The sequence below is a fragment of the Lacerta agilis genome, chromosome 14 (assembly GCF_009819535.1).
Source record: "Lacerta agilis isolate rLacAgi1 chromosome 14, rLacAgi1.pri, whole genome shotgun sequence".
In the NCBI taxonomy this organism is placed as follows: Eukaryota; Metazoa; Chordata; class Lepidosauria; order Squamata; family Lacertidae; genus Lacerta; species Lacerta agilis.
This window is the reverse complement of record NC_046325.1, coordinates 23983752-24009472: the sequence shown is the minus strand read 5'-3', so window position 1 is coordinate 24009472 and position 25721 is coordinate 23983752. Positions and strand designations below refer to the sequence as shown.

Genomic DNA, 25721 nt, shown 5'->3' with positions numbered 1-25721 from the left:
GTGCATTATAAGTCTTCTGTCCCGTGAGAATTAGACACAAGGAATGTATCCCAATTAATATGTTCCCTGGATTATATTTATTGTAGTAACCATGCACTGAACATTATACCAGTACTAGTGGGCATTATGCCCATTAAATTAACGGGCGCTAGGAGACCGCGTCACGCTCGGCTGCACGACCCTCGAGCCGCGGGCGGGGCTGCGAGAAAGCGAGCGGCGCTGTTGCTGGGGAGGGGAAGGTGACGTCAACCGCTCTCAGCCCGGTGTCTTCTGCGCGCACGCCCAGCCTCGCAGACACGCCCCCGCGCTCTCGCCCAGCCCCCGCCCCTTCCTGCTCTCACGTCCGGGCATTCCCTAGCTGGCTTGCCACCTCCTCGCTTACTGACAGCCAGCCAGCCGGCCCGCCCTTCCTTCCTCCCTCCCTCCCACCTTCTCCTCGCGCCGACCTTTCCCGAAGTGTCTCTGCGTTCCAAGTCCCAACGGCTGTCCGTGGGGCACATGCGCAGTAGCGCAATCCCACGGACACAGGGACTGGACGCAGAGACACTTGCACTTTATTAGTGTAGATAACGTTATTTTTAATAAAAAAAACAGATCAATGTAGATCCAGCCTTGGTCAAAGCCCAGATCATCACAATCAACCTGATTCAGTTCTGGGTTGGGATGAATACATAGGAAACCTTTCACTTTTGCCTGCAATTACCACATTGGTGATCCCTGCCATACATGCAGTCTCTTGACTTCAGTTAAAATATAAGGCACTCCATTAAAAAAAAAGAAAAAGAAATCAGGTATTCAGTCTTAAACTGCATGTATTTAAGCCAATGCAGTTTATGTATTTTATCTCCCATCAACATTTGTTCTCTTCAGCAAAGTTTATATTTTGAAAACTTAACTTCATTTCCCTGCTGCTTATCCCTAAGGAACATACATATTAACAAGGTGAGAACTCCGCAAAGAATTTAGCTTCCCTTGATTGTAATCCAGAAGATATTGTCTGCGCTATTCAGCTTTAAATGTTCATTTAAAGTCATATATGCTTCTCTGCAGAAAGTTTTTTATTTCTGATTGTGTGAAATCATCTAATATTTCCTAACCAGCCTGTATTCAGTTTTCATGTAGGATTTTTTTGTGACTTTTAGTTGCTCTCCATAAAAGTATTGTGCTATTTTCCCTTTGATTTTTTTTTTAAATGGGACATTTTTCTTCTACTTTTTCAGAATTTTAGTGTGTGTGTGTTTTTATATACATACCCAGAAATTTTAAAGACTAGGAATATTATTTGTGCCTTATATGTGAGGATCAGCACTTTTGGAAACAGACAGAAGCTGGAATGGATCTTACATAAATGGCAGGTAAATCCCATAGGTGGATTTGCATGGTCAAATTACATGTTTACTTTCACCAAATTTACAAGTGGACAATGTCTAAAAGAAGAAGGTATCCATTTCACCAAGTTCTCACAATGGGCAGATAAAATGGTTAATTAAACCATATAACAGCATTATAACTACAGATTTCAGGAGTGTACATTTAAAACCGATGACCGTGAAATAGTCTAGCAGCAGTAGTAGTACCCCACCCGTCAGACTGGGCAGCCCCAACCACTCTGAGCAGCTTCCAGCATCTCCAAATGATAATAAAACATGAAGGTTAAAACTTCCCTTTACAGATGTCTTCTAAAAGTTGTATGATTACTTATCTCTTGACATCTGATGGGAGGGCATTCCACAGATTTGGTGCTACTACCGAGAAGGTTCAGTTGGATGCACTCCTGGTAACTGTGTACAGCATGGTAACCTGAATGTGTTTCCATTTTTATATAAAACTACCTGTAGATGTCAAGGGAAGATGTCAATTTAAGTTTAGGCTTCACCCAACATGTAAATGTTCCATCACAGAAAAACATTCCTGTTGGTTCTGTGCTGGCTTAAAAAAAAAAGTACTGTGGATTATGAAAGGGGATATTTAAGTGTTTTTAAAAGTCAACTTTGTTGATTTTGTTTGGTGTGCTTTAATAAACTGCTTTGCGAAGAACTTATTTTCTTAAAGAGCAGCTTTGAAAACTGTTGAATAAATAAATTCCACTGTATGGGGCCCCACTTGTAGCCTAAAGTGGTATAATTTGAAAATAAGCTTCATCTATTCTATTCTGTTCTTTGTCATAATTTAGGCTTGCATTTGTAGAGGAAATTAAAAAAAAAAACATTTCATAATGAGACTGCAAGCAGGATGCTCACAAATATCCAAGAAATTAAAAGAATACAAATGTTACAAGCATATAAATATATGTTGCTAAATGTTACTCATCATCTTATTTCGTCCAGTGAAAGGAAATCATGAAGTTGATCTATAGCTAGGACCTCAATCATTTTTCCTAAGGCAATTGAATGAGCTTTTTCTTCTTATAATTTCCCTTATATTTATGAAAAATTGGTATTCAACATGTGATGCATTGATTAATGGATTAAAGAAGAAACCATACAGAGCACTATTATGTCTACTGGGCAGATTAATTTTCCATGGTAGGTTTTCAAAGGCAGTTTTTTTAGAATAAATCACTTATAGCCTGTGGCTCCTAGGAATATAGGATTGTTCCATGTAGCTCAGTATTGTATGCAGTGACAGGCAGTGGTTTCTTGGCGTTTCAGACAGGGGGTGTTCCCAGACCAACATGCAGATCCTGAAGACTGAAGCTGGTACCTTCTTTGTGCAAAACAGATGCTCTACCACAAAGCTATGACTCTTCCTTGAGTCATCTCAAACAGTGATAACAGATTAATGTTTTAGTTACAGGTAGGTAGCCGTGTTGGTCTGCCATAGTCAAAACAAAATAAAGTGTGCATGCACACGGAAGCTCATACCATGAACAAACTTAGTTGGTCTCTAAGGTGCTACTGGAAGGAATTTTTTATTTTATTTTGTTTAGATTAATGTTTGACAATCTCTTTGGCGTTGCAATGAATATGATAAAGCCATGCAAGTGTACAGATTGGTGTATTAAATTGCCAATAATTAAAATAATAATAAAACCTTCCCCACAATAGAAAAGAATTTATTAGTAACCATTAGTTAGTAGAATGTCTAACATCTCAATGTTATACGTGCCATGAGTCTTACTGATGGTTATGAAACTCGATTTGGTCTGTGACCGTTTAATAAAATTTGATTTGATTTGATGGTTATGAAACTTAACCCTAGTTAGGAATCCAGCTTTAATCTTGTGAATATATCTACTTCTATTTGCTCTGCTCTTACTTTAAAAATGTATTATTACTAATATTGGTAGTGGAAGTAGAAACAGCAGCATCAGCATGGAATATGTTCACAGTGGTCTGATACAAATGGCTTCTTTGTCGCTGTAGGGTATCTGCTGCACCCCTTCTGCCTCAATACTAAAAGAGATGGGGATGACTACAGAAGTACAAATATGTCAGAGCTTCCACAGATTATTGGATAGGAACCGGGACCAGCATTTGTGCTACTGTTGAGTTCCATACTGATCACCCAAAAGGTAGGTTGGTGCAATTGTGGAAACGTATATCTTTCTCATACTCAAATATGTTTTTCCCCAATGACGTTGAACTCATGTAGGCAATGTGTACCAAGCATTTGTTTGTTTGTATAAGACATTCTCAACTGCCTTTTGTCACCATGCCAATATATAAAAGCCCAATAATATGATTTGGCTTAGGGATATCTACACTCTGTGGCATGTTTATGTGTTCACCAGTGTTAATTCTGCCCAATTATCTCCTTCATCTGAGATATTTAAAAATACAAATGCACCTATGCATTTCCATGTTATTCAAAATGTATTTTCTTTTTTTTAAGGACACCAATTTCTAAACAGAGGGTTTAGAAATTCATGTCCATTATTCCAATGGGTTTACTTTGTGTAGAACTAGCAACCCTTATTTTCTCTGCTGTGCAGAGTCAAAAAGCAGAGTTCCACAAAGAAAAAATAATACAAAAAAGATTTATAGAGACTCTACAGAGATTATATTGTGAGTTTGAATCATAACTACTCATTTGTCATGGGAATTGTGAATATTTAGAAATGTCAAGATGAATTTTAAAAAGTTTGTTGAATAGATTTGTCTTTATATCCTTCTGTGGCTTAAGAACAATAAAACACAACTTACTAGACAGGTCAGATGTGAGAAGAGTTGGGTGTGTTTAGGGAATGATTGGGATTGCAGTAAAACTAACACCATTGCAGTCCAACATTTTCCTATGGGACCAGGGAGCTGCCTCACACTAGTGCAGCATGATGACTGTAAGCCATCAGACAATTTTGAGTCAATACTACTAGTATTATACAAGGATCTGTAGCTGAAATAGGACCACAAGCAGCTGACTAGGAATAAGATGCTGATTGTTATAGCTAATTCATTCCCTTTCTATGGGCACCAAGCACCAACTGGCTCTTCTAAGGTTGTAAATGTTGGTGCATTGATGAACGTTGCTGCTACACCAAAGAGCAGAATAAGCAGTCAGATATTTTAGTGAAATGCCTAAGGCTACATACAGAGGATACCTTTAAAATACATCTGAAGCACATTCGCCCCTCCTCAAAGAATGTGTTTAAAGTGTGTTATGAATGTATTGTCTATGCACTTAAGATTAATTTATGAACCCATTGACACCCATTGCTGTCAACAGCAAGAATTAGCACACATTGGGTTATTAGTTCACATTAGCAGACAAAATTACCATGATAAAAGCCCTCAATAAGTCTGAGGGAGAATGTCTCCAGAGATGAGCCTCTTCTACTCATCACTTAACAGCAAACAAGATCAGGGTTTTAAATCACAGGGAGCCTTGATGAAGCTTTACCCTCACATTGTGAAGGTCTTTAACTGTGTAGACTTGGTAGCAGCATATCCCTACTTCTCCTCATGTTCTTGTTTATGTGTGAGGAGATTGAATACCCAAATAGAGCTACAGTCCCTGCATGAAGTGCTGTCCCTACTTTATTTAAAATAGACATTACAACAGATATAAGCTTGCCAGAAAAAGGGACTGGAAAACAGAAGGTTACTAAATCTTACTGTTGCAGAAGTGCATTAAGGGAGCCACCACAGAAAAGGCCTAGTCACTTGTTCCCACCCTCCAGACCACTCATGGAAGCAGCACATGAAGAAGGGCCTCTGGTTATGATCACAGAGTCTTAGGAGTGGGGAGAGGTAGTCCTTGAGGTATTGCCGTCCTGAGCCATTTGGAATTGTGCTCTATTTAAAAAAAAAAACAAAATTCTGTTCAATACCCATAGATTGATAAAGTACAGAGCTGACTAAGTTATACATGAGCTCGTAGTATGATAAGCAATGATGACAGCCAGGACCATTAGAAGCCACCACAAATTGCTTAGAAATATAGGAACCAGAGCAGTGAGAAAAAATGACTTGGGCCAGTTGGACCATAAGCTCCCAGAAATACTGTTGTGTGATATCAACTTGGTTAGGTGTGCTACATTGAAAATAGCATTTCCTGTCATCACAGTTACTTTTATCATTGCAGATGGTATCTGATGAGAAAGATGTGGAGACAGAATTGGACATCCGTGAATGACTTCATTCTTCTTGCTTCACCACTCACCCCCACATTGCAGCAAGTCCTCTTGGTGCTCTGCTTGGCTGTAGCTCTGGCTACCATGTTGGGAACAGCCTCATCATCTACTTGGTGTGGGTTTGATTCACCGCCTACACACAGCCATGTACTTTTTCATTGGTACCTCTCTTTTCTGGACATGCTCTTCACAGTGATTACTGTCCCTCAAATGCTTGTCCACCTGGTCTCCGGGATAAATATCATTACCTTCAACAGATGCATGCCCAACTCAACCTGACTCTGTCCTGTGGGATGACTGAGTGCTTCATCCTGGCTTTCATGGCATATGACCGCTATGTGGCCATATGTCGCCCTTTGATATACCCCACTATCATGAGAATGCAAATTTGCATGAAGATGGCTGGGATCTGCTGGGTCAGTGCCTTCATCAATGCTGCAGCACTGACAGCCATCACAGTAAGCTTCCCTTTCTGTGGACCCAACCAGATCAACCATTTCTATTGTGAGTTGCCGGCCATGCTTCAGTTGGCCTGCATGGACACATATTTGGCAGAGGTCGTAATATTTGCCCTCAGTGTGATTGTGCTTATGTGCCTTTCACCTTCATAGTAGTCCTCCTACATCCACATTGCCAGGGTGGTGATCAGTATGCATTCAGCCAAGGGGCGGGCAGCGAGCTTTCTCCCACCTGTGCTACCCACCTCACTGTTGTCACATTGTTCTACAGCACCATTGGCTTCACTTACTTGCAGCCCCGGTCCAACCGTGTGGCTGACCAGGAAAAGAGAGCCTCAGTTTTCTATGCTCTGGTCTCCCCCATGCTGAACCCTATCATTTATAGTCTGAGAAATAAGGATGTTAAGGGAGCTTTGGCCAAAGCAATGGGGAAAGTCAGCTGAGTACCGGTATCTTCCATATTACAACTTGGAAGAGAGATTATGCATTCAATGTACAAGCCCCCTTAATCCAAACAATCCTGGAATTTATTCCATTTGATCCTGTCCCCAGTAAACCACAAAATCTTTAAAGGATATTTCTATGCTCACTTCTTCAAACTCTGTTTCCCTATGCAGATCTATACTACATACTTATTATAGTGATTATTAGTCACCTCTCCTTTGTCACTCGCGGGTCATCCAATAACTGCTGCTCGCTACAGAATGCAGGACAGAGATGCTGGGTGCTGAGCACGAGCACTGCACAAATTGGAAACTCTCCCGAGTCATCTGAATGAGCAGAAGGATCCCTCTTCTTCAAAAAATTATTAAAATTTCGACTAAGAAACAGGCATGTTCTGGAAAGAAGGAGATAAAAAAGACCTGCTAAATAAATCAGTCATTGGGTGCCAAGGCTTTGATCTGAAAGGGTCTTTCATCGTTGTGCTTCAATTTAAGTGAGGTGAGCGGCTGTTCTTTTTCTACATTTCTACATTTCCTACTTCATGATTTGGCGAACTTCACTAAGAATGAATCAATCATCTAAACGGAATGCAGGAGAAACTGTAAAACTAAAGAATTTGATGCTTGGCTTCGCGGTCCTCTGTGGAGAGTTCCAATTAGAACTGCAAAAACAAGATCAAATATGTATGCAGCTTGGTTGAGAAAATGGCACAGGCTGTGGCTCAGGAGAAAAAGAAACGCCTCCCCTCACGGGGGGCTGAAGACCATTGATGGATTATAATTGGGGATATTTCACACACAAAACTGCATTTGCTTGCATGGATTGTTGTTATATATGGATGATTATTGGATGTCAAAGAACAACAACTACCAAACCTTTAGAAGGCATCTGAAGCAGCCCTGTTTAGGGAAGCTTTTAATGTTTAATGGATTGTTGTGTTTAATATTTGTTGGAAGCCACCCACCAGGTGGGTGGCGTATATAGTAATTATTATTATTATTATTATTATTATGAAAGTGGGGGTGAATCTTTGATCTTTGCGGGCTTCCCCTAGTGCCCGGGGGGGGGGGGGGGGGAGGGAAGCTTGAATTCTAGAGGAACCAAATAATTACTGCTTGTGAAATATACCCTATGGCACTGCTTTTCTACGGAAGACTCATATTTGGAACATCAGCTTGTTAAAAGACCTGAAAATTGCTGCGCCATAAATCTTATTAAATGAAGGAAATCTGGAAGACAGCCCAGAGCCCTTGAAACAGGTAGGTAGCCATGTTGGTCTGCCATAGTCAAAACAAAATAAAAAATAAAAAATCCTTCCATTAGCAACCATAGAGACCAACTAAGTTTGTTCTTGGAATGAGCTTTCGTGTGCATGCACACATCTTGAAGATAACTGTGGAATGAAAGGGAGGGCCACTGGGGGGGACTGCACTGAAAATCAATCGACGGATAACAACACAAAATAAAATGCGTTATACATGTTATAGACATATGGATTTGTTAACATGATAGAAAGTCATACACCTGGGTTTGGATTTATATATATGCAGAATGGATAGGACTTTTTCAGTTATCCAGGCTCCCTCATGAAAAGTCATGCAAGCACCCAAAGCAGTGATAGTTTTGATTCAGATAATAATATTTATTTATTCATTTCATAAAATTTATACACTGCTTGATTGTAAAAAACAAAAACCCTCAAAACATTTTACAAAAGGGAAAAAGAAAAATTGCATTATACTGTCGTAATGAACAGGACATTTATTTAAAACATACAGAAATTACAGTACTGAAACAGATTTAAATTTTATCGCAAATATATAATGGCACCACATTACAAGTGACAAGAGAAAGGATTTAGAAAATGAAGAGGGGGAAAAACACATCATAATCCTTCAGCAGGATGCTCAAGTTTTCACCCTAATTTTATAACATTATTTTGGATTTTCTGGGGCATTAAGCTATGAGTCAGTTTGCCAACAGACTTCCTAAAAGACTCTTTCACTTCTCTGTTCCTCAGACTGTATATCAGTGGATTGACCAGTGGGGTCAGAATGGTGTAAAAAGCAGAGAAGACTTTCTTTAGCACAGCCCTATGTACTACTTTGTATGTACTATGTACTATGTACTATGTACTATGTACCATGTACTACGTTGCTCGGTCCCAGCTCCTGCCCACCTAGCAGTTCGAAAGCACTTCAATGTGCAAGTAGATAAATAGGTACCACTCTGGCGGGAAGGTAGAAGTTGGGCCCACTGTCCTTGGTAGAAGTTGGGTCCACATCAGCTATTGTCCCTAAGCTGCTTGTGAGCCTTCTCTCTGAGACAAAGACTATCTCTTTTTTGAATGTAGGGCACAAATCTATTGTGTTGTATTCTTCGGGGGCCTAGAATATTTCATATTTTTAGTTATGGCATATGAATGCTTTGTCACTATTTGCAACCCGCTGCATTATACTGTCATAATGAATAGGACAGTTCTGGATTTGAACTGTCAAGTATAAAAATAATGATGAACCATAACAAGAGAGAGCTTGAAATTGCCAATCAACAGTCAGAAGTCCCTGGATAGCGGACTGAGCAGGCACACACATCGCCTAGTGTCCTCCCCACTATGGTGAGATGTGATGTTTCTATTTATGTTTTAGTGATGTTGCATAAATTTGCATCTATACATATTAATAACCATATGCAAATTTTATGCAGATTTGTGCTATTTTCTCCTCCCCATGATAAATTATTATTATTGACAGTCCAAAAGTGTCCGCCTCAAATTGTGACCATTTCAATTCTGCTCAAAACAATTTGTTCAAAGGTTCTTGCATCATCAAACACATTGCTTCAAATTCTGCCCCTTCCCTCAACATACACCCCCTTTCTGATCTCTAATAGTATGAATGAACAAATGACATAATATAGATTTGGAACCGGTAGATACACTCATCCTAATCCTGCTTATTCTCCTAGGAAACAAACATATCCCCAAATGATACATTTACCTTTTGGGACTAAGGTGATATAGCATTCTGCTCCTTTAAAAATATATAGCACATTTCTAATTAAAAATCAAGGCGAGGGCAGCCTCCATCCTTAACTCCTGCTGAGAAATGCAAAGTATAGCTTATGTGTCAGTAAGGGATTAATTATCCTATTCACTAGCAGTTTAACAGAACCATGGAAATTCAAAAGTATAAACAAGACTTATAACTCTAAAAGTAATGTAAATCAAGGTCTGCAAGGACTTTTAAATAGTGTTGTCTTTATATTCTCAAGTGAAGAATGGCTTGGAAATTATGCTCCAAATAATCACAATAGCTGAGGTGACCAAGCAACGCCTGCTTTGCTAGCACAGAACTTTCTTCCACATTTAAGAGGTAGGTGAGGAATTTATTGATTGTGAAGTGTATCATACACCCTTACTGTATTATCAGGTGCTGAATAAAGTATGAAACAGGGGTGCCAACTTGAAGAAGTTATTGTGGGGGCCCAGGTAAGCCCTGCCCCACATAATTGATCACATGACACTGCACACACACCATTTGAATGGGAATGCTTATCAGCTTTGTGCGGGGGAAATCTTTTATTGTGGGGGCAGAAGCCCCCACAGCCCCTAGGAGTTGGCTCCTATGGTATGAAAGGAGTACAAGTGGACAAATAATTTAGATTCTTTTATTGCATATTTTAAGGTTTTAGTAGAATGGGGTTGACTCTCTCTTTCTTTCTCACTTGGGACTGTGTTGTGTTTACTTACAAATGAGTAGCAGCCCAGTTTCCACTGGAAGCACAGTGTGTAAGTCCCCTTCAGCACAACTGGTCTTATCTCTGAGTACAGGTAGGTAGCCTTGTTGGTCTGACACAGTTGAAATAAAATTAAAAATTAAAAATTGTCTAGTAGCACCTTAGAGACCAACTAAGTTTGTTCTGGTATAAGCTTTCGTGTGCATGCACACTTCTTCAGATACACTTCTTCACATTCTTCTTCTTCTTCAGATGATGATGATGATGATGATTATCTCTGAGTAAGCATGGATCGGATTGAAATGTTAATAGAATTATCACAGGGATGGGGAACCTGTGGCTCACCACATACTGGACTTTGACACATATTGGCCTTGACCAATGGCCATGCTGCCTTGGGCTGAGGGCAGTTGAAGTCACATCTGAAGGGGTGCCTGTTCCTCATCCACAAATGATCTTATAGCAATGTAGCTGATTTGTGATTAGGTGTACTGATGAATATAAACACCCTGAAAGAGTAGCTACAGTGACCAGATGCAAAATAAGACAGCAGTACTGAGCTTATCTTAATCTACCAACAATTTTGCATGGCTACGAAAGACACAGGAACTCTACCCTCCTTTGCAATAAGTTAAACTATTAATTTAAGCAGTAATTTAGTTGGTCCTAGATAAGATGATGATGGAAGCCTCTGTGTCTCATCTCTCACTCTGAAGCAGCCAGATGGGATGACTGCTGCTAGAGCTAGGCTGATGGAGAGGCAGACAGATGTGCAGTATCACCACTCCTTGGCTGTAACCACTTGAAATATGGCCATGATTTGGGACATGTACTTTTGGAAACCACAAAAAGCTTATGTAATAATAATAATAATAATCTCAAATGTGCAAAAATTTTCTTTTTACAGGAGGGTATATATCTTTTCAGTCCTTTCAGTTAAGACATTTTATTGTACAAAAGTAAATGCTTTAAATTATGACAAGCTAATGTAAAATACTAAGGCAACATGATATAAATTAAAGCATAAGGATGAAGTTAGAAGTTTGTATTATGAAAATGTGAATAAAGATTTGACTGAAGTGGGACATTAAAAAGTTATTATCTGGTCACCTCCACATTATCCTAATCCACCACAGCATAATTGATCACGGGGTTGGTGTTGCACTGTAAATCAATTTAATAGAGCCAGTGCAAAATGTATTAAATAACTATTAATCTCTTTGTCTGTTGCTTTACCTTCAGTATATAATCCAACCCAATAATCTTGAAGAAATGAAGTGGAAAAACCAAACAACTGTGATGGAATTTATCCTCATTGGTTTTTCAACCATGCCAAATATAGAGCTGTTTTTGTTTCCCCTAGTCTTGATGATGTACATTGTGACAGTGACTGGGAACGTCCTCATCATTGTGATTGTCATGATAGACCCAGCTCTTCAATCGCCAATGTACTTCTTCCTGAGGAACTTGTCCTTCATTGAGATCTGCTTCACTTTAGACACAATCCCTAAAATGCTAGTCAACCTTCTGCTGAAGCATAAAAGTATTTCTTACGTCGGCTGTGCCATTCAAATGTCTTGCTTCTTCTATTTTGGATGTGCTGAGTGTTTCCTTTTAGCTGTCATGTCCTATGACCGCTATGTTGCTATTTGTAACCCCTTGCACTATGCCACTGTCATGAACAGGAATTTCTGCCACAAGTTGGTGGGTGGGGTGTGGGTCATTGGCATTCCTGTATCACTATTGCAGGCAGCTTGGATCTTTAGTCTCCCCTTTTGTGGACCCAAAGAAGTCAATCACTTTTTCTGTGATGCACCACCAGTACTGAAGTTAGTTTGTGCTGATACTTACTTATTTGAAATGCAAGCCATTGCCTCTACGCTCTTGTTCCTCATGTTTCCTTTCGTACTCATCCTGATCTCCTACATACGCATCATTACCACCATCCTCAGAATATCTTCAGCAGAGGGCAGACACAAAGCCTTCTCTACTTGCTCGTCTCATCTCATTGTGGTGACATTGTTCTATGGAAGTGGGAGCATTGTCTATCTGAGACCCAACTCCAACTATTCCCCAGAAGTCAAAAAAATGCTGTCTCTATTTTATGCCGTCCTCACACCCATGCTAAACCCCATTATCTATACTCTGAGGAACCATGAAGTGAAGGAAGCTATGAAGAGAATTCTTGGGCAGAAAATCTTCTCCTAGACTACATGTATTAGATGGAGATTTCCTAATGTCAGTTAAGGAACAGATATTGATATAGCCCTGGCTGTTAGAAGAAGAAATATCCAGGCAGTTCCTTTAGACAACAGACAGAAACAGTTTTGGAAGCAGTCAGTTGTAGCTTCTACTGTATAACACCATCAAAACTGTTTCTGACATCACTAAGTGTCACAAAGGGTTGCCATATGTCCTCGTTTTCCAGGACTTGTCCTCTTTTTCATGGGAAGAGTCGTCATAGTGATCCATGGTTAAAAGTAGTAGTCAGCAAATGTGTCTTCCTTTTTGCTCTTCAAAATATGGCAACCCTGCCAGGGTGAAGTAACCTGTAACCTTACATTTTCACTAGAGCTAGTCTATTTTTTATATAACAAAAGTAAGAATGATCTAATTGTATAAATGAATAAACATGTTATTCTGTGTAATGGTGTGGGCAATGTCCTTTTGCACTACAGAAATGCATGCTATGTTTTGTGGTTTTTTAACGGATATATTTTCTAAAAGGAGCATACTTGTATTTAAGTTACCATACTTGTCATAACTCTTTAGTTTAAAAAACGCAGACAACAGCTAACAATGCTCTTCCAGATGACTCTTTACCTAGTGCACCATCAAATATAATCTATTTGTTAGACTTCTGTTTCTTTCTTTCTTTAATTCTGCTTTCTTTCTTTTTAAAAATATGCCATGGTGGCCACAGAGCCAGAGCGCCAGAGCTAGCAGTGAGGGGACAAAGACTGGGCAGCACTGGGTGGCATGTCACAATGGCAGTGAAGGGTGGTAGCAACGGCAGGGGGGCCGGGCACCCAGAATAACATTTTGTAGGTGCCCAGGGCCCCAGGGCCCCCTGGAGTTGGCACAAGTGACATGCTGTGATGAGGGAGCCTGCTGCGGGGGCACCTGGTGACTCCCCCTCAAAAAATGTGCGCAGAGGCACAGCCCCCACCATTATGCCACTGATTCATGGGGAGGTTCCACTCAGCATTACCTGCCACTCCCTGCCACCCTTTTCCTGAGCTTCCAGTTTCTCCTAGCAACCAGGGAGTGCCCTGCCCTGGCATGACTAGCCACCTCTGTGGTGACTGGGAGAAGTATGGAAGCTGAGAGGGGTGCATGAGCCTGGCAGGGTTCTAGCACTGATGGTCAATAAAGTACTTCATGGTTGTGGAAGCATTTCACAACCTAAAGTGCCACTGGCAGCAGGGCACGCCTTCTCCTCCTCCCTGCAGGCTTCCTCTGGGGAACATATAATGCTGTATATGAGACTTCATTTTTTCTCCTCTCATGTTCCCCACACGATTCTCCACCACCCATGATCAACTATTTTATGGACAGCCCCTGCAGGTGAGGAAGGCTCGTCTCTGCCCTGAAGATGCACATTGCTCTCATGTAAGTCACGTGACTTGCATGGGGAATGAAGCCCCAAAAGACGTGCATCCCAATTTCCCTCTGCAGGTTGTTAGAGGGCATGTCATAGGGCAGTGGTGGCAAACCTATGGCACGCGTGTCAGAGAGGGCACTCTGAGCCCTCTCTGTGGGCATGTGTGTCGTCACCCCAGGAGAGCCGTAGCTTCCGTGCTGGGGATGGGGGAGGAGGAGGAGAGGAGAGCTCGCAAGCGCCATCCAATGCCTGAGGCACCAGGGCCTGGCGAGCGAGCAAGCGAGGGGCTGAGCAGGCATTGACTTTTGATGCTCCAGGGCCTCCTGCCAGTCTGTTTTTTCCTACTCATGAGTAAGCCACCTTGAGTTCAGCAGGGCTTAACTCCCAGGTCAGTAAGCACATAAAGACAGCAACCTAAGAAGGGGCTGCTGGGTTTACATGTTCGCTGGGCTTTCCCACGGAACCCCAAATTCATTCCATGGAGGCTGCAATCAAACAGCAGCCGAAGAAATGACTAATAATAATAATAATAATAATAATAATAATAATAATAATAATAATGATATTTATACCCCACCAACCTGGCTGGGTTTATTTCTTATTTATATTTATTTGCATGTGCGCACACAGACAATCATTATTATATCATATTAAAAATTGGGAGAGGGTAGCTCTTAGTACAGCCCTCCAGTGAACACTAGTGGCCAAAATTGTGGAACCTTCTGGGAAAAAAAATATATTTCTGAGGTTTGATGGCTCATAACACCACTTTGTTTTGGAGTAATACCAGTGCATACCCCTAAACATTTTGTGATTTTAACAGGAGAAGAAATTCACTGTATTTATTCTTCCCGATTTGAACTGTATTTATTTTTCTCTGGTGGTGATTTTCTTGAGTCAAAATGAGATTACCCCTAAACATTTTTTAATTAAAAAAAGCACTGAGTTATACCATAGCATTATATATCAATGGAAAGATAATTTAATGAAGAATGTAATGCAATAACCTTTATGAAGGATTATTTATTACAACAGCAGTCACAAAGAAGAAATGTGAAACACACAGAAGAAATGGGGTATACAGGTTAAATTGCCATGTTGGCAATTTGCAATAAATAAGTAGGTTGGGGTTGCAGTCTGGGCACTCAGTCTCTAAAGGTTTGCAATCACTGTAGTAGGGGGTCTCCTAACAACTCTCAAAACTCTTAATAAACCACAGCTCAAATTATTCTTTGGGGTAAATCAGGACTGTTTTAAATTTATAGTGCATACTTACTAGTCACTGAATATGATTTATGTTAATCTGATACAACTCCATGCTTAAAGCTATTTTAATTGTATTGCAGTTACAGCTAAGAATACTATGAGGTAAATTTTGTTACATCTTTCTACAATTTCAAGGAATTTGTGCATGTTTCTGTGTATCTCCACCCCCTATCATATATCCCCTTTTTTGTAAGGGAAAACCGAACAGAAGGGGTGGGTTTCCATGATGTAATCTGTACCTAGTTGTGATTCAACTAGGTATTTGTGTTTGAGTCTGTACTTTGAATGGCTAAGACTAAGTTATGCATGAATAACAACAACAAAATCCAGTAACTCTCCTACTTGGGTCTGTTCTTTGAATGGGGATCAATTGAGCTAGCTGTCTGTATGACAAAATCCAATTTCAGGATGCTGTTTGCTAGGAGCGGGAATTGTCTTTTGTGCTTCTTTTAGACACCACTTTATACATTCTGTCATGCTCAATCTGTGGAAATTATATAGTACTGGCAAGTGAAAGTATACTAATTTATCTTTATTGCTTCCAAACATTATGATGAATGAATGATCATCTGTGAAAAAATAATTTTCTGTTCTTGGTCTTGGTCACCATCCTCTTAATGGCACCATTTACTTCCTTATTCCTTAGGGTATAGATAATAGGGTTCAGCATGGGCGTGATGGTGGTGTACACCAAAGCCAAGAATTTGTCACTATCCTGAGCATCAAGTGATTTGGGCCTTAGATAAATCAAGCTGCCACTGCCATAGTACAGGGTCACCACCAAGACATGAGAAGAGCAGGTGGAGAAAGCTTTCTGACGCCCTTCTGAGGATGTCATCTTCAGGACGTTGGAAATAATCAGAAAGTAGGACACAATGATAAGGGAGAAGGGGGTGAAAACAACTAGGACGGCAGCTGTAAAGAGCTGCATTTCATACAAAGAAGTGTCAATGCATGAAAGCTTGATGAGTGGTGGGATATCACAGAAAAAATAATTAATTTGGTTTGTTCCACAGAATGGCAGAGTGAAGACCCAAGCTGTCTGAAGCAGAGACACCAAGTGGCCCATGAACCATGAGAGGACAGTCAGTGAAAGGCAAACTTTCTGGTTCATGATGATCATGTATCTCAGTGGTTTGCATATGGCCACATAACGGTCATAGGCCATAACAGCCAGGAGGAAGCATTCTGATGCCCCTAAGAAAAGCAAGAAGAACATTTGTGTGGCACATCCAGTGTAGGAAATTCTCTTGTTCTCTGATAGGAAATTAACCAGCATTTGGGGCAGGGTCACTGAAGAGTAGCAAATGTCCAGGAAAGACAAGACCTTCAGAAAGAAATACATTGGTGTGTGAAGTGATGGATCTGCTATGACCATGATGAAAATGAGCATGTTCCCCAACACTATTATTATGTAAACCAATAGAAAGACAATGAACAAAAACACCTGCAGGTCAGGATGATTCATTAAACCCAAGAGGACAAATCCATTCTCTCTTGTAGCATTCATTGCTCTTGCTTGACTCTTCAGGAAGAAAAAAAAGAATGCAAAATGTATTAAAGAAAGCTTAAAATAACATAGGAAGAAATAATTCCCAATCAATGAAGCAGTAATAAAGTATTTGCGTATTTACTGCTGACAGTAAAAGCAGCAAGAAAACACTGTGAGGGTGCATTTTATTTAGTTAGTATTGTATTGCATGTAGTCACCAGACTGTCATACAGCAAAAAATTCACAATCTTAGTCAACATTATGCCTTCATGATGTTTCAGACAAAATTCCTATTAGCTCCAGCCAGCATTGGCATGGTTAGAGAATATAAGATTTGCTGTCCAACAGCATATGGAAATGAAACTGTTTGGGAAGGCTGCTCTGGAGAACACAGGACAGAAGCCATTTAGAGATGGCTTCTGCTAAAGAGATGACAGAAAACCACAGTGACATGTTAACAAGTCGTTTCTCTGAATAGCCACATCCCAAGATTTCATGGAACAATTGTCAAGATTAGCACATTATTCTTGAAACATCAGGGGTGTTTTAAATAGCTCTATGTAGCCTCAGTGATCACAGTGCAATTTGTTCACATGGAGTGATTTATTGCATAGTGAGGCATTCTTTTCATATTAGTACAAAACTGCTGGAAAAAATAGCATTTCTGCTATTGTGATAAAAATAACTTCAAGTGATCTATATTAAGTGAACAAAAATACCCCGACAACTACCAGGCAATACAGCACTGAATTTTGGTAGTAAAGATGAATTGTAGAATGTAATCACTGTTATTTTCAATGTTGCATAATCCAGCTGAAGTGATTTTTTTTAAAGAGTCATTGTACTTCAATGGAAAAGTTGTGTTCCCTTTGAAAACCCTTCCAAATAAATAAATTTGGGGAAGTAGTTATTTTTTAAAAAAATAAAGTATGAACATGGTCCACCCAAAATTAAAGGCTTTTCAGTCACATTTATTTCAACAAGGGAGGTTTAAAAACCATGGTGATTCCCTCTTTGAAGTTACTGGCATACAGTGGTCCTTAAGACATGATTGTTTCCTTATACATTTTATCACTGAGAAGCCAACATGATAGCAATAAATTTATAAATCTCACTCTTACATAGAAAGCTTCTTGTGTGTGCATTCATGCAGCATTAAATATTTTAATCTTATACACACATACTTGAGAGTGGGTCCCTTTGAACTTAGTGGGGCTTACTTCTGAGTAGATAGTAAAGAGAACTGAGTTGTAGATCAAGTTAAAGTCCCAATACAGTGGATCTTTCTATAGAGTAAAACAGCTTTGGATTTTCTCTTGTTAATTTTTTTGAAGTAAAGAGTCTCACTTACCAGCATAATGAATGCAAATAAACACCAGTGTAGGAAATGGCAGCTGAAATTTCTTCATGAAGCAAAATGAAATCTTGAAAGAGATGGAAACATGGTTGGGTCAGGCGGTTCTTCCACATCCAATTGTTCAAATGAAGAAGAAAATAATAATATAGAATAATTTTTCTAAAACAGGGAAATTTCTTTTCATTTCCCAATGCATTTCTGATTAAAAAATACTGAAAAGTGAACAATATTCAGTCTCTCTTACTCTCACTACTTTCCCCTCATAGATATCATCTGCCTTTAGGATGGGCAAACTCATTTCAGAGGCATGTCTCAGACTTCTGTGTGCCCCTAAGGAACAGGATCATGCAGGAACCTAGGGGGTTTCTAATAAAGTTTACATCCTCTTCTTTATTACATAAACTTTTGTTTCATTTTCCAGTAATAAAAGTTAATTGAATAAGTTATAAATGTTGTTCAGTGACTTCCTCCTACTTTGAAATACCATTTTCAATTCCATTTCCCTTATTTACAATATGAGATCATTTCCTTCTCATTTGTTTCACAATTGTCATCTGCTGTAAGAAACTACGGTCAGTAGCCCATTTTGGCTCACCAATCAGTATCATTCTGGGGAGGGGGAGACTGAATTATATGACTTCAATTGGAGGCCTACAATGAGTTTGTAAATGTGCAACTGTATGTGCATAGGTGTCCCTTCACATGATTAGGAATCCCAATTGCGGACTTCCGGCAAGGATGCCATTGCGGGCGGCCGAGGGTCGTTTCGGCAGCGAGACGACCCTGGCCAGCCTTGGGGGTAGGAGCTCTGCTACCGCACAGCGGGCTCCGCAAAACCGCGGGTCGAGCGTCCCGCGGCATGGGCTCTTAACGCCATGTTTTGGGACTTCTGGCGAGGACGCCATTGCGGGTGGCCGATTGTCGTTTCGGCAGCGAGACGACCCTGGCCAGTCCCGGGGGTAGGAGCTCCGCTACCGCGCAGCGGGCTCCGCCAAACCGCGGGTCAAGCGTCCAGCGAGCCCACTATGGCGCTGAACCCTTCTCCCGTTCCCCTTGTAAAAGGGGCGCGGGTGTGAAGGGACAACGGCGCCGGGCTGTGGAGGTATGCCCCAACCAGGCTGGTGAAGCGGCGGCTGCCGCCTGCACTGAGCGAGTCGTTCTACCTAATTTGGAAAAAAAAGAAACCCGTAGTCCGTGAGTACGGAGATAATTGGATTTAAATTTCTTGACAATTGGCGCTCCGGGAGGTATGTTAAAAAGGAAGCCCGTTCCTCCCTTTGTTAAATGAAGAAAATAACAATGTTTCTGATTGTGACTGCTGCTGCAGTAGTGGATACAAAGTTTCCATGGAGTTTTTTGACAAGTGAGACTGGCTGAATCCCTTTTAGGGGAACTAAGTTGTTGGAAATATTTCTTCTTGAAGTTGTTGGAATGTATTCTTTTCACCCTGACTCCGGGGAAAATGGCGGCTGAAACTTATGGTTAAAGATGGAAAAATACTGAAACTTGATACCCTATGCCTACTTCTACCATGTTTGGTTTCGTTTTTAAACTGGCTCTAGACTCAGGACTGACCCATGAACAAAGGATTATTCTTTTGAAGTTAGAACTGCTAAATCAGAAATTAAATCTGTTGAACCAGGATGTTGAGGAAAAGTTATATCCCACAGGAAAGACCCTTGAGAACTTTGCTAAACTGGAAGAAAACCTTGGTAGGGAACTTGAGGAAATTTTTGAGAAACAAAGTACAGTGACTATGCAACTCCGAGAAGATGGAAAATCCTGTTGGTGTGAGAGACCCAGGGTTAGAAGACAATTTATATCCAATTTATATTCCCCAGAAATGAAGGGGAAAAGATTTGTGAATCTACAATTAGAAGATGACTGGAACTTTGAAATGGAGATGCTGGAAGGTGATGATTTGTGTTCCCTGAAGTTCCCTGCAAGGACATTTATGGACTGCGTCTGGACCTGTGGATTTATAGAAAAAGAAAAAGAGGACATTCTGGACAATGATGTTGGAGGGAGATGGAGAAATGTCTGGGGGAGACCCCGAGATGGCAAAGGAAAATGGTTAGAAAAGGGATAGGGTGAGAATATTTAAAATATAATTAGGATGGCTTACTATGGTACCCTGAAGTCAGTGTGTTAAGAATTTAAGATTTTGAACCAGTGAAGAGATATGTGAATTTTTTTTATTAGCAGCAGTTTAAGTGAAATAAGATGTATGATTTGAGTTAAGAAGTAATAGGTTGTATTTTGAAGTAAAAATAAATATTAAGAAGTTTGTTTAGATTTTTTGGATGATTTAAACTTTAGAGATGAGAAGTTATTAAAGTAAATTAGAATTGGAACCAAAGGAGAGAAAACGGGGGAAGTCACCCTGTGTAGATTCAAAACAAGAATTATTTTTTGTTGTTGTTCTAAGCAAGAAAAAGAATTATTGGTGTTTTAGTGGTGGTTTGTATTTGTTTTTCATTATGTTTTGATTGTTGTGTATGTGTTGTTATATGTGTTTTGTTGTTCTTTGTTTTGCAAAAAACCAATAAAATTCTTATAAAAAAAAGGAATCCCAATTGCATAAATTTCAGGATTCCTAATTGCATGAGCAGGGCCCCACAAGTGTACCTTTGTATGTGTAACAGTCTAAACTCCTTGCAGACTTTCAAATGAATACAGATACATTGTAGTAGATACTGTTTTGTGATCCTGCTTCTAAACCCTGCCCACCCCTTGACATGCAAATCAATGCACTCAACAAGGTAGAGTATTTTTTGTCATTTCATAGCACAAAAGTATTCTCACAGTCCCTTAGCTCCTATTATAGTGCATTAAGTCCAACTGAGCATAGCTCAGTGCTACTACACACACATTGCTTGCAGAAGATCTAAATCTGTGGTATCAACCATTTAGAAAGCTTGGGCAGCAAGGGATCACGTATATCAGTCATCTGGAAGATCCCATCCACTAAAGGTAGAGAAGTAGCTATTTAAAGCCATACCTCTCTGAGCAAATTGAAGTCATCATCAATGCCACCTTTCCCATTGAATTCTATTGATTTTCCTCAATAATGCCAGAAAGTGACTGAGAGAAAAAAAGGACACCAGATAATCAGGCAATCTTGCTTTTCTTTTTCTTTTCTTTTAAAACTAGAGGATGCCTGCTTACTCTGGTCACCAACCCCACCTACCCACCAAACCCTTTTCCAACCCATGTCCCCTCACACCTGGCCAACCCCTGCTACTTTTACATCTGACTAAATCTTCTTTCCTTTACAAATCATCCACCCCTCCCCTATCCCCTCACAGCTCACCACCCACACAGCTTGCCCCAAGCCTCCCCTCCCCTCACAATTCAGCCCAACTCCTTTTATAAAAGGGTCGGAGTTGCTCCCTTCCTGGGCTCTGGGAAGGTCATGGGAGGAGCCCTCCGCCTTATAGAGGTATGGTTCTGGGCAGCAGTAGTGGAACAAGGTGGGGGGGCAGTCACCGCTGGTGTCATCCGGGGGGGGGTGACATTTGATGTGCCGCCCGCTCCTGACTCCCAAGCCTCCCGCGACTCCCAAGCTGTCAAAACAAAGGGGGAAGGCTGTCAGCAAAGTAGCACAGCTTCCCCCCTTCCCCCAACAGCTTGGGGGAGAGTTGTGGCCATGCAGCTTGCCCCCCTGTGATGCACGAGGCTAGCCCCACTCTGTGCGGCTAGTCCCGCCCCTGGATGCAATGTGCTGCTCCAGGTGGCAGAGCACCTAGCTCTGCCTCTGCTGGGTGGTTCCTTACTTTGCATGATTTTGCCTTTGCATCTGTACCCCAGAATGGAATCCTTGCAAAAGTGCCAAGCCAACTGCACTTTAGGCCCAAATAAACTGTGTATAGATGGTTCCAGCATCCACCGTGAAAAGGATCAAGGAACATAGAAAGAGCATTGACTGGTGCTGGCAGCAACTTGGGAATGATGCTTCTACTGCATCCCCTTTCATCACTTTCAGGATTAATAACAGAACTGCTGGGAGTCTGAACCATTCAATAATTGCTCCAAGGATACAACCAAATGTGCACATACTCAACTCTTTTTCTTCTGTTTTTCCATTAGTTACCCATAAGAACTGCAATTGGTTACAGATTAATAACCAGCAGTAAAGTTCGGTTATTCATTCTCCTATAACCTCTTGCTTATACTACTACTGCAGTGTACATGGGCCTGCCCTTGAATGTAGTTTTACAACTTCAAATAGTGCAATAAATTTGACTGAGTTGGGAAATGTATCATAATCAATTTTTAACAATCACTGCTGGATGCCAGTTCATTCCCGAGGTGTTGGTATTGACCAGTAAGTAGGGCTGGTGGGGGGGGGATGAGTAAATTTGAATTTAAAGGTGAACCTACGTAATTTACACTTCCCAAAACAATATGTGAAACGGCTTGCAGCCAGCCTTTGACATTGCTCCTTCTCTAAAATTTGAAATTCTTTAGTGTAGCAATTGAATTGAATTGAATTTATTTTTACAGTCACAGACCAGCTCACTAAATCAACAATACAAAAGTAATACATTAAAATTTGCACAACAAATACCATACACGTATATACACGTATACAGCAGCATTTAAAATATATAGATTAGAATCGGGGCATTTAAAATATTGCCTAAAAATTGCCATATAGGGTTCTGTTCATAGCGATAACACCACTTGTTCTCTGAGCTTTATGGCTGCTACACAGTATTTCGCTACTTTCAGGGTAATCTCAGGGTCCCTGTCTTCTACAAGGCATTTAAGGCATAGGAATTCATTTAAAGGATTTTGTATGACTGGGGAAATAAAAACCCTGCGTATGTCATTGTAAAAACGGCAACGTAATAAAACATGAGTAACAGATTCTACCTCCGGCAGGCCACAGGGGCAGAGTCGTTCCGCATATGGTTTACCTGCAAATCTTCCCTGCAGTAAGGCAGATGGTAATACATTAAATCTAGCAAGAGTAAACGCCTGTCTATATTTGGGTATTTGTAATTTTGTCAAATACTTTGCTGGAGAGAATCCTCTCCCATTGTCCCTTATAGCTAGATGTTTGTTCATCTCACTCGTATGGCGTTGGAGTTCCATATCCCAGACTCGTTGGCAAATGGTTGCTCTTGCTTTCTCGTATCTTGTAGCCAACAAGACCTGAGGCGAGAAATCCATTTCCGCCCCTTAGGAAGGAGGGGGAGTTGCATTCAGCACGATCCCAGCACGTGCGCAGGGGATGGTTTCATCCCCTGCCGCTACTGGCTGAGTCCTGGGCGCGGTGCCCGGCAAGGTCCCTCTGACGCCATGGTGGTGCAGCTCAGCGAAAATGACCTCGCCTATCAGAAGGGTGTTGATTTGCAATGGAAAATATTCGAGGACTTTAATGAACTGTTGGCTTCTTTTCCATCCATGACCTTGTTCTGGTCTACCCTTTGTACTGTACTTGCCCTATTGCAGTCAACAGAGCCAGGAAGTTGTTGGACAAGGCGGTGGCACGCCGGGTGGTGGCCCTTGGGGGTCAAGTCATTCCTCACCCGGCAATAAAATTCAGCGAGGCGGCTCTCTATCGGAACGATGGCGTTCATCTCTCTGATGAAGGAAATGATGCTTGGCTGGCGGATATTGTGTTAGCTCTTAGGTATTGGTTGCGGGTCTGAGGGTATTGGCGGCGAGCCCCTTTGGGGCTCGATTGGCGGTTAGGCATTGGATTATCTCAGTTAGAATCTCGGTGGGGGGGGAGGTTCGGCCATCACCTCCCCCCAAGGCTCTGAAGGGTACTTCAGTAAATGAGTCCGGGGGGGCGTGTCCCTGTCCGAAACCACGGTGGGTGAGGGCCAAAGGCACGCCCCAGTCCGGTGATCACTGGGTGAGTCCCTAGCTGATGTACAGCAGCAGGGTTCTCACCCATCAGTGGTTAACCCTTCCCGGACTGCCAGCGCGACGTGCTGGAGTCAGATATTGTTAGTTAGTTCCAATGCCTAAAGCCAATACCACTCAACATCCGTAACCAATAAAGTTGTGGCCTTTTATGCCCATTAACCTTATTTTCAGTGTCCTTTGTCGTCATTTCACCTCGGGGGGGGGGTCGGGTATTGATATGCAATCCCAAATCTCTTAGCTTTCCATACAGAGTGACTTTCCATTTGGATTGGAAAGCGTCCAAAAGGGTTAAGGGTGCCAATCCAACAGGAAAGAAAATAAGTTTCAGCCAGTAATGATTCTTCAGAATCCATATCCGGGCGCTGACAGGGATTTGCCCTACCTCCAAGCGTACTGCTATATTGAACCGCTGGTGAATTTTCATGAAGGTTTTTTAAATATAAAATAAAATTGCAAGCTGATGTGGAAATCTAGAAACTGAAGAGTGGAAAAAATGAGGAACAAGAGAAACTGAAATTTATGTATACAATTCTGAAGAAACCAAATATTCATTGACACATGCACTGTTTCATCTTAGAAATCTAGCCTGAATTATTTTTGCTTGAATTTTCCTTAAGGCTTCTTTCACCTCTTTATTTCGCAGGCTATAGATCAGGGGATTGACCATTGGAGTCAAGACAGTGTAAAAGGCAGAGAAAACTTTGTTCAAATCTCCTAGTAACTGAGTGTCAGGCAGCATGTACACAATCATCAGGGTCCCATAGAAAATGGTGACCACAATGAGATGGGATGAGCAGGTAGAGAAAGCCTTTTTCCTTCCTGTGGAAGAAGGGATTCTCAAGATGGTGGCTATGATGCAAGCATAAGATGTCACCGTCAGAAAAAAGGGGGGCAGTGTGAAAATGCAAGCGATCATGAAAGCAACAATTATAATTTTGTGAGTATCACTGCAAGCCAATTTTAGCAAGGGGTTGAAGTCACAAAAGAAATGATCAATTTCGTTTGCCCCACAGAATGTCAACTGCAACAAAGGAAATAATATAGTATTTCCTAGAAAGCCACTTATCCAGGACCCAATCATTAAACAGAGGCAATCCCTGTTGCTCATAAGGGTTGTGTAGTGCAAAGGTTTGCATATGGCCAAATATCGATCATATGACATGGCAGATAAGAGGAAACATTCTGTTGCAGCTAGTGAACCAAAGAAGTACATCTGTAAAAAACAGCCATTGAAAGAAATTGATCTGTTTCCAGTCACAAAACTGGCCAGCATCCTGGGCAAGATTGTTGAGCTGTAGCAAGTCTCCAAGCATGACAGATTCCCTAGGAAGTAGTACATTGGTGTGTGCAGATGCTGATCAGACATAACAAGTGTGACAATGAGGATGTTTCCAACCATGGTGATAATGTAGATTATCAGGACCATCAGAAAGAGCAAGACCTGGACAGCTGGGATATCTCCAAATGCCAGAAGGATAAATTCTGTAACCACTGTTTGGTTTTCCAATACCTTCTTTTCCATAGAATGAATCTAGAAATAAGTAAAATTGTTATTAAATAAACTTTTTCTATGTACAAATGGGGCTTTCCCCCCAGCTAGTAAAGGTAAATGTAAAGGGACCCCTGACCATTAGGTCCAGTCGTGTCCAACTCTGGGGTTGCAGTGCTCATCTCGCGTTACTGGCCGAGGGAGCCGGCGTACAGCTTCCGGATCATGTGGCCAGCATGACAAAGCCGCTTCTGGCAAACCAGAGCAGCGCACAGAAAAGCCGTTTACCTTCCTGCTGGAGCAGTACCTATTTATCTACTTGCACTTTGAAGTGCTTTCGAACTGCTAGGTGGGCAGGAGCTGGGACCGAGCAATGGGAGCTCACCCCGTCATGGGGATTTGAACCGCCGACCTTCTG

The 25721-nt window shown here is 41.2% G+C and overlaps 3 protein-coding genes and 1 pseudogene across 3 annotated transcripts; 2 read left to right on the top strand and 2 right to left on the bottom strand.

Annotated features, from left to right (window-relative positions):
• The first annotated feature begins 5892 nt into the window (after positions 1–5892).
• On the top strand, positions 5893–6473 carry LOC117057880 (annotated as a pseudogene).
• A 5011-nt stretch (positions 6474–11484) lies between these two features.
• LOC117059185 (olfactory receptor 10A7-like) lies at positions 11485–12420 on the top strand. Its single transcript, XM_033170738.1, has one exon. It carries the CDS (start codon positions 11485–11487, stop codon positions 12418–12420), a length of 936 nt encoding a protein of 311 aa, XP_033026629.1.
• Positions 12421–15647: 3227 nt separating this feature from the next.
• On the bottom strand, positions 15648–18229 carry LOC117057879 (olfactory receptor 10A7-like). Its single transcript, XM_033168719.1, has 2 exons — positions 18200–18229; positions 15648–16589 (listed from the first exon to the last, which is right to left on the bottom strand). The coding sequence occupies exons 1-2, from the start codon at positions 18227–18229 to the stop codon at positions 15648–15650; spliced, it is 972 nt and encodes a 323-aa protein (XP_033024610.1).
• Positions 18230–24382: 6153 nt separating this feature from the next.
• On the bottom strand, positions 24383–25336 carry LOC117057878 (olfactory receptor 6C75-like). Its single transcript, XM_033168718.1, has one exon. The coding sequence runs from the start codon at positions 25334–25336 to the stop codon at positions 24383–24385; it is 954 nt and encodes a 317-aa protein (XP_033024609.1).
• Positions 25337–25721: the final 385 nt, after the last annotated feature.

What these genes read in the sequence shown, in the direction of transcription:
- LOC117057879 (XM_033168719.1), bottom strand. Translation starts at nt 18,229, where the DNA reads ATGAGTTTGCCCATCCTAAAGGCAGATGAT. An exon ending in CCATCCTAAAGGCAGATGAT is followed by an intron (nt 16,590 to 18,199) that starts ATCTATGAGGGG and finishes GCAAGAGCAATG; the next exon opens with AATGCTACAAGAGAGAATGG.
- LOC117057878 (XM_033168718.1), bottom strand. Translation starts at nt 25,336, where the DNA reads ATGGAAAAGAAGGTATTGGAAAACCAAACAGTGGTTACAGAATTTATC.
- LOC117059185 (XM_033170738.1), top strand. Translation starts at nt 11,485, where the DNA reads ATGAAGTGGAAAAACCAAACAACTGTGATGGAATTTATCCTCATTGGT.